General features: G+C 38.5%; 1 protein-coding gene across 2 annotated transcripts in view; it reads right to left on the bottom strand.

Annotated features, from left to right (window-relative positions):
* The window catches only part of FIGN (fidgetin, microtubule severing factor), a 120,843-nt gene extending 111,315 nt beyond the window's left edge, over positions 1-9,528 (bottom strand). The window contains exons 1-2 of one of the 2 annotated variants that reach the window (XM_032636479.1): positions 9,358-9,528; positions 8,415-8,584 (exon numbers count right to left, since the gene is read on the bottom strand). In XM_032636479.1, coding sequence (XP_032492370.1) covers positions 8,415-8,439 — 25 coding nt within the window. In that variant the 5' untranslated portion in view covers positions 8,440-8,584; positions 9,358-9,528. The remainder of the gene's footprint in view (positions 1-8,414; positions 8,585-9,357) is intronic. The other variant, XM_032636480.1, reaches the window with a different exon arrangement.
* Positions 9,529-12,037: the final 2,509 nt, after the last annotated feature.

Below are 12,037 nucleotides of genomic sequence, written 5' to 3'. Positions count from 1 at the left end.
GATTGGAGTGGAACACCATGGTAAGAGGGGGTGGCGATTAGACCAATATTTTTTGTAAGTGGGGTCGAAAATTGACTCCAGATTTGTGACTCATGAACGGAAAGCCAGTTTTAATACAGATGTGATTTAAAAAGTAAAAATGGCTATTATTCTTAACAAGTTACATATTGAGTATTATTCTTTAAAAATGACTCATAAAATATCTTTTTAAGTACTTAAAGTCTTGATTATGTTCTACTCTTTTACTTCTGCTTGAATGTAATTTTTCATTTTCCAGGAAAGGACACATTTTCTAACTAACCCCGTTAACCTAATTACTCATAAAGAAATACCAAAAGCGTCCCTGACATCAATACCTTCACAGAGAAATGTATCTGTGCACGTGCACAGAGCGTCTTCCATTTAGATAATCACAACTGTAATTTTTACTTAAAAGACTCTTAGATACACGTAATTCCTGGCAGTAAAATTTATCACAAGCACTTAAAGTGTGCAAACAGTAAGACCGTCCTATTCATATCCTTATTTCTTCACATATTTAAATCCAAAAGTATTAACTGTTAAGCTTAAAAGACTAATAGGACTCTGTTTATTTAATGGTATTTGTTTGATCTTAAATGGGTATTGTAATGAAAATGCCTTCAATCTTAAAGGAACCTTTTATCCTACTCAGAATAATTATCTTGTAAGATTAAAATCAGTGAATCATACCTAATTAAGATTTATAATTTAGCATCATTCAGATATATGATCTAAGAGAAAGAGTTTATAATCTTAACTTCAATTTGAAATGGAAAGGGAGAAGTGAATACAAGGGAAATAAACAGCTCTTTGGGGCACAAGGATGCACTAATATTGCCACGTATTAACCCAGATTCCTAGTTTAATCTTTTTTAAAGCTAAACAACTAATATGAAAACACAACATACTAAAGGATAGGAGTAAGGTGGGAAAAGATGGTTCCCAAATTAAATTATACTACTAGAATTTGTAGATAGGTTATACAACATAGAATATTTAAACATATGCATTGTGGCTAACTACCTCTTAAAAAAATTCAAATTCACAATGTCTTTAATGCAAAAGATTTCTAAACTGTGGGGTGAATTTATAATTAAATGGGACACTGTTGTAATAGTTATTTCCAATCCTTTCATTAAAGTACATGTCAACTGAGAGAGCAATGCCTTCTTATTACACAGGGCAAAGATTTTTCTTCTTAGAAGGTCTCATATATAGGATTTCTCTCCACCAAGACTAACGAGGCATTCAAAATAAGTTAGGTTTTTCTCTTTCTTCAGAAATATCTTTAAAGCTCCCTCCCCTCCATCAGTCTTGGATTACATAAAAGAATAGTTACTTTTCTGAGCTCTTTGATATTGTTCTTCCTGGCAGAGTCATCTGATGTGGGAAATATCTTTTGAAAATAAATGGTGCAACTTCAAGTACACTCAGATCCATTACTTGCTGGACATTCCATCGTATCTGAAAAAGCCGCTTGACTTCAAAATTTAGTTTTAGGGTTCTCAATCTGAAGCTTGATCTCATTGAGAAGTATCTTGGGAAGCAACAATGTAAACGTTTTATCCACCCATCAAGAAGACTGTTCAAACCAAGGCGGAAAGGAGTCACAGATGGTGACTACGTATTTCAGGGGGAAGGGGATTGTTCTGGTTTAAGTTCACCGTTTGAATATAACATCCTGCATAGTTAACGTTACTGCAAGAGTTACTTTTCATCTTTAACACAGCTGTCACCACATGTTTATACAGCTACAATGCCACTTCCTAATGTCAAAATACCAATATCGCTGCTACTATAACAAGGTAATTATTTTTGTGTTTTCCCATCTTCCCTGACTCAATGAGTTGTGCTTTTATTTCTCAATGGTCAGAATTTTCTATATTTTTAGATAACTTAAGATTCTACATTAAAAATACTTATTTCACTTGTGCTTGAAACTTAGGTGGCATAGCGGTACAAATCAACAGAGAAACTCTCAGGCTCTTGTTTCAAATCTTACTAAAATCCTCCCACCCTAATCGTTCTGTGCCTGGGGAATACATATTTAAGTATGTAGCTGCCTGCAAACAATGTTACAAAACAGAGTTGCTTTTAAGAATATCTGCACAAAAATTCAGGTGATATATGGGAGCACATCAGGCAAAAGGCAACGTAAGATATAGGCAAAGATGTCAGTCACCAGTTCACGTATGGCAAGAGCAGAAGATACCTAATGGTCCAATTTTCCCACCGAGGCTCTTACTCAACAACCACTAGCATCTCTTTAGGCAGAGGCACGTGGAATCACTGTGGACTAGTCAAGTCTCCACGTAGGAAACCCAGTGACTTCCACAAGGTTTGTGGGTAATGAAGGCAGGGCCTGCTTCATTGCCCTGCGACCTGGACAGGCCCATAGGTCTCCCACAGGGAAGGGCCCTGCACTTGGTTTAATCTTCTGCTCTTGCTGTCTTGAACTCTTAATCATTTTTGAACAAGGTGCCCCACATTTTAATTTTGCACCAAGCCCAGAAATTATGTAGCCAGCCCTAGGTGAAGGTGACAATGTGTGCTGACGGTAAGCATCATAAATCAGAAGAATTGTAAAAAGTTTACAGCAACATCTAGAAACCCATGGCTGTACATTATACTATTTTAAAATTATTATTTTGAATGTTACTGTTTCCATGAATAATATTTCCTAAAACCAAAGCATGAAAGTAGAGGTCACTCATTCTCAGATGAGTTTACTGTCATAAGTATATGGCATTTAATCAATTGTCAGTTGCTTAAAAAGCATCCAATTGACATAAGGCAAACATTAGATGGGGGGGAGGTGTGTGTTTGTTTTTGTTCTTTTTTGATGAGTAAAGTAAAATTCAGTTTCTGTTCTCTTGCCTGCAATATATCCACAAGTGGAATGGAATAAATTACCAGCCGAAATAAAAACTCATAAGGAACTGGGTAAAGGTATTCTCAATGTTAAGATATTGGGGAAAAGAAAACATAAATTTTATAAGTATTTTACATTATGTTTTCTACAGTAAGAAAATGCTTTTTGTAAGTTATATATCACTTACTCATATGAAAATAAGAACAAAATCCTAACAAGAAGCAAACTTTCCAATCTTACTTAAAAAATACTTTCTAAAAAAGATTTCCCAACTTAAAAGTATAAATACTGAAGCCAGGTTGCAGGGTAAAAGAAGTTTAACCATGGGCCTTCATATGATAAATCGTGCATTTCTACTATCAAGATGTATCAGTTTCAAAAATGATTGCAAGGAGTAATGCTGTCAATGCTTTGTGAAAGTCATAGTAGCTCAAATATAAGCAAACATATCCATTTATACATGTACTCAACGTAAATACTTCTGCATTGAAATTCTCCTTTGAATTCACTGCTTCTAATATACTCTGAAAGCACAGCCCACTATATGCAATGTTAAGTACAGTGTCAATATTCAAGTAACAAGACAACAAGCAGATTTGTTACATAATGTATGTAAATATTATTAACAGAAACTGCCATACGATATCTCATGTCTGGACGGTTTCTGATCACCTATCTCTTCTGCCTCCTCAGTCTCCTAACTAAGATCGTCGTCAACAGGTATGGCGCACTCCTGTGCTGTGCTGAGGCAGAGCTCCTGAGCTGGCAGCTGTGCTGCTGCCCTGAGGAAACTTTGCATACCCACCTGCTTTTGATTTGCTTTCAACTTATCAGTACAATTTATTTTTATCATATTCTTGCCTACCTTTTATTTCCACTATCTGCATTTCTTGCAGTAAGCATCCCTCAAGTACAACTGCCATTTAAATGATAACATCAAAAATATCAAAAGGATCAGTAATCAGCAATCATGTTTCAAAGCAGCTAGGCTTGAAATTTCTACCATAAGTTAAATGAAAAAGCTGATAAAAGTTCAAGTTTAGGGAAAAAAAAGGAAGAAAATTACAAAATCCAACCATGAAAAGCACTTGCTAAACAGGAATTTATTTGCAGTCTTTAAAAAGAAAGTCTTTCATTTTAATACATTTTTAAAAACAGTTAGCTATAATCTGTTATGTGTGTGAGACATAAAGAAAGAGTTAATTGAAAGGTGGAATAATTTTTGGACTTGAAGTCTTCCAAGTAGTACCCCAAAAGAATTTCTAAGTTCAATTGATTTTAAAACATTAACTCTTGTATATCTCCAAAGAGACACTTACATTGCATTTTTTTAATTGAAAGAAAAAAATTGCATTGTTTTCTGTGCCATTTGTTTATTCTAGTTTATCAGTGACCAAAGCTTAAAAAGCAGATAAGCTGATTAATCGCATCTTATCGATCAGTAGCGTACGTCAGTATTTCACACAAATGTCTGCAGAACAATTTCTCCCAATCAAAAATTTATAAATCGATTTAACTTCCTGGTAATTAAAATTATTATCTCTACAAAAATAAATGTACTTTACAAAAAAGGTACATGAAATTTGTACTCAAGAATATCAAAAGCAAAACAGCAAACATTTCTATCAAACCAAGGTTCTAAGAACAAACTAGAAAGTACAAAACATAAAAGCCTGCAATTGTTTCAAATACACCTAGCAATTCTGCTGATTTTGGACCATTAAAACTGATTACTTAATTAGGCAATCATTCAAGGCATCCAAACACTCACAGCCAAAAACAGGGAATTATTAGCATAGCCGTCTTCACCTTGAGATGAAAATTCTGAAAAATGTTGCAGACACAAACTTTCAGGATCTGTCCCCATGCGTAAACTAAGCAAAATACTAAATTCTAAAAGGTGACATGCCAAAGGTCAGGAAAAAAAGAATTTACCTATAATGATACCGCTCATCTGCTTTTTTTCCAGGTGGCTAATATTTTAAACTACCTTAGATACGTCAAGTTATAATACAGACAGTCTCTAGATTCTTGGAAGTACTACTCCCTTTCTCCCCTCTGGTCCTACTCTTGTACTAGCTAAAAGTAATTAACAAAAATTTTGCTCTCTTGTATGCCTATCAGAAGTACCAGCCTCCAAAGTTCCTGCCTGACATGAATAAAAACAACAGAAAGATTTTCTATTTATGGTTAAAAAAAAAAAAAGTACTGGAAACTCAACCGCAGGAGTCTTTAATATAACTGAGGAAAAAACTCTATGTTTTCACTCAGAGACATTTTTAAGAATTTCACTGATTTGGTGCAGTCAGGAAAAAGAAAAATATTCCATTTTCAAAAAAGACGGTTCCTGAAATAATTCTAAAGTGACCCTATAAACTGTCTTTTTAGGAGAAGAAAAAAGAAAGTCAACTCACACATACAGCTTCCAAACAGAAGTCTTACCCTCTTCCAGGAAAACAACGAGACTTTATTACCCTGCTATGATTCTTTCATTTCAAACATGATTAATTAGCATGTATTATTATACTTCCCAAAACTCCCACCACACTCTTTGTGATCCATCAGCCTAGTTGTTGATAGACCCATGTGAACTAGCAAGTAGCCACCAGCAGTAAAAGACAAGTATCCAAAAACTCTATTTTAAAGAAGGAACACCTCTCTCCTAGGTTTGCCTCCCAAAATGAAACAAGCTGCTTTTAACTGCTTTCACGAAAAAAAATTTTTTTTAAAGTTGGTCATTTTCTTAATAATACCGTTTAAAATTTGAATAATGCATGCAACATATTCAGTATTTAAGAATACATGGCATATTTAATCTGCTACCTACCTATATTTTTAAGCTGAAATTCTGAAAGACTTGTGAGTTCCTATAGTTTATATTGATAATGATCCACATGCACAGTTAATAAACAATAAAGATGATGTGAGCAAGCATGTTTTGGGAAATGGTTTTCATAGGAAAAAATGTTTCTTCCCCCACTAAAAGCTATTATGTCACACATGTAATGAAGAAGTGAAACAGAAATACAGATCTAAAAGGCAACACGAAGAGAAGAGAGCCACTCTACAATCTGAGTGAATGAAAACTCTGGTTCTCTGTATATTGTTCTAAAACACTGTTTCAAAATAATTTTCCCTTTAAAACAATCATTTTCAAAATGTCCATGTGAACCAAGAATGCGGCCATAACTGAACAGACTATAAATATGTATTTGAACAACTGTCAATTTATAAAGGCTGGGGTTTCCTCTTAAGCCTTTCAACTGTTATGTCCAAAAAACTTCACACATAGTACAATACTAATAAATAGATCTTGTTGGTCCCAGGAAACATTTTTTAAAATCTATTCTGGTCAAAATATCCTTGCTTTTTTTTTCCCCGTTGTATTAAATTTAGGATCAAAAACATCAAAGCAGCTTCCACCTCAGACCTAACTTTTAGAGGATCAATGTGACAAGGCAGTCCCTGATAGATGTTTCTCTTGATAAACGACTTGTTCAAAAGAGACATTGTAGCTTTCATTTCCTGACCACAACACACTTTTAATTTGCAACAGCAGAGCTGCCAGAGTGTGAACCCTTGTCCACTTTCCAGCCTTTTAGGTCTGTAGCTCTGGTTCCTATAGGCCACACATTTGAGACAAACAAAATCTAAAAATAATCAGAGTAACAGAATTACAAAACAGGAGCCACTTATGCCACTCTATACATATGCACAAGTGTCTACTTTATAGATTATATATAAACTTTGCCTCTGCAGAATTCTAGTGTATAAAAACAAGCTTTCTGAATGAATATCACTTGCACAACTGGGCATTTAAACACAGAGGGAAATAAATTATGTGACTATTATTTAATAGTAAGCAGAGACTGGGGGGGTAATTTATACACTTAAATCTGCTGTTAAATGTCATGAATTATATGATTGCCTACCCCAAAGTGTTTTTTACATATTACTGCAATAATTACTATTACTACTACCCAGAAATCACATTTAAGTATCAATACGGTGAACAGTCAAACCATCCAATTTCTGTTCTCAGCACACTGTCCGAGCTCCGATTTAAAATTTATAAATGTAATATCCTCCTCATCACAGGCAGCAGCCCAATCTGCTCTGAATATATATTACAGCTTTAACATCACAGAGGGAAATCGCCCATCTGGCAATCCCATTCGCTCCAACAGCTCCGGGGGAAAAAAGCTGTGCTCTCTCCTCCTTAAAACATTTCTCAGGGCAAATTATGTGCATCTAAAATAAACAGTCTTCTTATTGATCGCTTCAAAGTCAACAAGTTCCAAATGCAAAATTCAATCAAATCCTTCCTATCATGTAAGAGCGGTGTGTGTTTAGCTCAACAGTCACCAGAGTCCAACCAGAAGTGTCTGTCGCGCATCGGCTCTTATAGTCCCTTTCCTTGTATTCACATTTGTGTTATGAGAGACCGGTAACCACGGCCACATTACAGACCCCTGGCAGCTAGCTCCACTGCTATTTCTTTCTTTCATATTCTCTCTTTCCTCCTTTCTCTCTTTTCAGGGTGAATGCATGGTGGTGGGGTATATGTAACAAAAACAAAAAAAATTTTTAAGTGGACATATCCTTTGGTTATGCAAAATACTTTTTAACATCTTTTTGTTGTTGCTCCCTCCTAGTCTTAATTGAATATCACAAAGTGTACACACGGTCACAAGAGCTATTGAAAACCCCCTCACTCCATTTATCTGACCTCTTTTTTTTTTTTTTTTTAGTAAAGAAAGAGGAAAGAGAGATTTCAAACAAAGTCAATTTCAGTGCCTGCTTATTTAATTCTGTCACAGGTTAAAAGTAAAAAGCGCTGACAGGCAGATAAGTGAATGGCAAGGAAAAAAACAAAACAAAACCCTACCACTGTTCCTTAAAAGGCATTAAGGACTTTAAGCAATCAAAATACATTTTTTATTTTCATGTAAAAGATATCCCTTCACTCACCCACCCCCCAAAAAAAAACACACTCAGAAGAAGTGATTACTCCACAAAGTGCAATCACTGAGAGAGCAGAGAGTCAAATTGCATTAATAGATTGAGAAAAAAAATTTTCATCCACTTCTGTGTGTGTACATATATACATACACTTTCATTAGTAAGCAGTCTTTCCCCGCACTCCCGCCCTCTCCCCTCTCCACCCAGCCCCCTCCCCCAAAAAACTGCACACTGAGTTTAACTAATTTACATACCATTTGACTTCAGCGGTTATATAGTGCATTACTCGTAACATGCAACTTTGGAATTACAGCTAAAACCGATAAAGGTGGACTCCAGCAATCTATTAATCAAAAACTGAAATATACAAACAAGCGATAGCAAAAGCAAACAAGCATTTTGACAGATTAAAATATACATTATACATATATATTTTTTAAAAGGAATTATATATCATGAGCAGCTCCTTCCCAAGCAGAGTCTTCAGTGGTTTTATCATGCTATTTAATTTGTCTTTCCTAGTTAGATGCAAAGGAAGTAAATTCCAAAACTGACATACCATAAACACTGGTGCTACTGATCATTTCTTGCTGGCAGCACAAAAAGCTGAATTGGATTTCTCACAAGCAGGAATTCCAAAGGTTGCTTTTCATTAAAGCCACTTTTCCTCTCAGCTATCAAATGTCACTGCCTTGAAACGTGGGCCCTTTCGTCAGGTATTCATTTAACCTACATGCATATAATTAAGGGGGAAAGCAACATCAACAAAAAGGGGATCTCAGATCACAGGAGAAGAAAGAAAGGAAAAAAAGCACATGACCAGGAATGCAAGTCCATGTCAATTTCACTCACTCCCATTGAAACTAACAAGAGCTCCGGGGAGGACGGTAATAGGATCAGTGGATTGTATATACCATTAAATTATACATCTTTCTCTCCCGTTCCTTGCCAACAATACGCCCACCACGCTGTACCCACTCCAAGATGATGTGCTTACATTTTTCTGCAACCGATCTTCTGACATATTCACGTTCCTCCAGCCACGAGATTGTAATTTAACCTCAACTTTTTGTGTGTGCAAGATTCTTATTTACACTTCTTATTTACTTAGAAGTTAGTTCCCGAAGAAAGTCTAGCCCCACCCTATGGCTCCGCTTTCTTATTTTTTATCTTTGAAGTAAAAAAGATAGTAATAAGTAAGCCCATTATAGCGGAAAACGAGATTCTTGCAATCGCGAACTCTTAATCCCACACTATTGTTACAATGATTAAGCAGCAAAAATATGCATTATAATGTTTCGGGGCTACTTTGTACAGAGAAATTAGACAGCAGGTTGGCGTACAGAATAGAAACGAGTGCAAATTAAATTTAATGTTTACGGCACAACTCGAAGATCTCTTTTCATTACGGTCTTGAATTTATTTATATTCTTTAAAAATTAAACAAACAAAAACAAAAACAAATTTAAACAGCTGGTGGAAAACTACGAAGCTCCTCTTACCTGAACGCGCGGAGCGAAAACCCGATAGGTTAGCGTAGCATCGATCCGATGTGTTTGCTGATGAATGGAAGCTAGGGTTAAGTGAAGGTGCCTATGATTTGAAATCATTCCAAGTTTTTGAAGGGAAGACGGACTGCAGCCTCTGCCATGTTGGAATTTCAAACCCAAAACAGCTGCTTGGAAGGAGCCAGCATGCCAGAGGCTGGGCGCAGGCGCAGAGCGCCGCCGAGCCAAATTCAAATCACTTTCACACTAAGAGCCAAAGATCAGTTTTCAAAGGAGAGAGGGAGAAAGAGACGGAGGCTGCCGTGAGGCAGAGAAGACGGGAGGCAGTGGCGAGAGGCGGGCAGTGGAGAGAGACGGGCAGCGGCAGGACCGGGAGGGAGAGGGAGAGGCGCACGGAGCCCGCGGAGCTGGAGGGGGAGAAAGGAGGCGGGAGGCGAGCGGCGAGCGAGCTAGAGACGCGCCAGAGATTCATGGGCAGGGAGGGCTCAATGGCCGCGCCGCGCCGGCCGGCCGGCCGCTCGGGTCATGTTACACGGCCGGGGCCGCGGCGGCCGCCCAGCCTCGCCAACGCGCTCACGCGGCCCGGAGGGGGCCCCGAGGTCATGATTACGAGCGCGGGGACCGGGAGCTCTGCCGGCCCGCACTCTCAGGCGGCCCAACCTGAGGAAAGGGGAGCGACGCCTCGGGAGGGAAGGGGCCTTTCTTTCCCACGCGTGACCGGCCGGCCCTAGCGCTCCTAACCCGCCTTAAAGGGCTCTCCGGCACGCCGCCCCTCCCCGCCCGCGCCAGGCCCTCTCGACAGCTGCGGCCGGTTCAGCCTTCCCCACCCCCAAGACTCGCGCACAGGACGGGATCTGGCCCCGAGAGCCGGGACCTCGCCCGCACTCTCCCCTGGGCCCCCAGCACCAGCCAGAAAATGACTTTATCTGCCAAGAGGAGGCAACTTCGGGGCGGGGGGGCGGGGGGGGAAATCCGAATTAACCCAGCTCCCCTCCCCCGCTGCCCTGTGAATCAATAAAATCCGGAGTGGCTAGGTGTGCGGTCCACTCTTCCGCTCTCTGGCTCCCCTCCCTACCTCCCCCAGGCGGCTCGGGCAGGGGAAAGCAGCGCCCGGGGGCCCCTGGTGCGGGCGGCTGGTGCGCAGGCACAGACGTTAGGCTTCTGCTTTCCCAACCCCCTTCTATGGAGCAATCTAGGGACCCAGGAGTGGGAAGAGAGTAGGGGCTTTGTGGCGCTGGGAGCTGAAGAAGAATGAAATGTGCAGTTGAGTGTGTTGCTGCATCCCAGGGAGCGGTGCAGTGCTGATTGTCTGTTGCTGAGATAGCCTTTTGTTCGGAACATAAGGTTTAAGAAACACGCACACGTTTTCTGGGGTCTCTTGTTAGATGTAAATGTGCTGCATCCAGACGCTTACTATGCAGTGTAAGCTCAGTTGGTTTACTAATCACCCCGCCCCACCCCCAAACAACCAGAATCATTTGAATGGGAACCTCATTCAGACTTCTAGGCTACGAGTATTGCCTTCAACCTATTTCATTCTAGACTAGCCAACCATCCAACTGAGATAATAAAGCAAAACAATAACATTTGATCATGATGTCTACGAGATAATGTGCCCGGCAAAGTTCTTTAGAAATTGTAATGAGAAAGAGAGTGAGTGGGGTAATAATTTCTCTTCGTTTACATTAAATAGGACTTTAATAGATAAATGGTAAGTTTATACTCTGGCCTGGTGGACATCCGGTCCTCTATATTTCAAATAAGTTAAGAGTGAAAGAGGCAAATTAAATATTGGACCAGGAGCCCATCAAGCTGAAAATGTTATCTGTGAAGGCTGGAACTGAAAATATACTTGTTTAGGACTGACCCTCCTCATAACGAACGGTATTCACATTTCCCCCCGCTTCTCAGCTATAGATTTAATAGACTAAATTACAGCTCTCCAGATGATGAAATGCAGCTTTTAAAATATACCAACTATATACTGCGAAATTAATTTCATTCTCCTTCTGTGATTTTCTTACCTTACCGATAGCTATTGAATGGATGCATTTAGCTAACACAAGAGAAAGAAAAATGATTTTAGTTAAATCTAAGTAGATGACAGAATTTAAAAGACAAGAAAAGGTGATTCAAAATCTTACTAAATATTTCTAGGGAATGAAATCTCTATTTGGAATAGATTTGACCTTTCTGTGTTTTTTTTTTAAAAAACAGGCTTCAAAATACAACAGAAGAACTTTATTCTGATCTAACAGAGAACACTGAAGCCCCTTTAGTTATATTTTACAAGATAGCTTTGAAAATGATATTATGAGAAGTTGCCCATTGGATTTCACCACAAAGGAATAAGTGTAGGAAAGTATCTGTGGGTCACTGTTGGACTGAGTACAGATGAATTAAACAACAACAACTGTGAAGAATTTATAATTTCAGTTATTGCCCATGTGGAGAATGCTGATGAGAAGTCCTCTGTGCAATTCAAGCAAAACTGCTCTGTCCTTGTTTGTTAAAAAAAAAAAAGTTCAAAGCTCATCAACCTTTAACACTAAATTCCTAGTACTGAATTTACAGTTCCTCATGTAAACCAAAATACTGAATAAAATAGAAATAATGGAATGACCACTTGAGTAAAACACAATGTATTTTGACGATCGACTTAAAGAAATTCATT

Source organism: Phocoena sinus, chromosome 7 (assembly GCF_008692025.1).
Source record: "Phocoena sinus isolate mPhoSin1 chromosome 7, mPhoSin1.pri, whole genome shotgun sequence".
Lineage (NCBI taxonomy): Eukaryota > Metazoa > Chordata > Mammalia > Artiodactyla > Phocoenidae > Phocoena > Phocoena sinus.
Note: the sequence above shows the minus strand (reverse complement) of the source record. Positions and strands in the feature narration are given on the sequence as shown.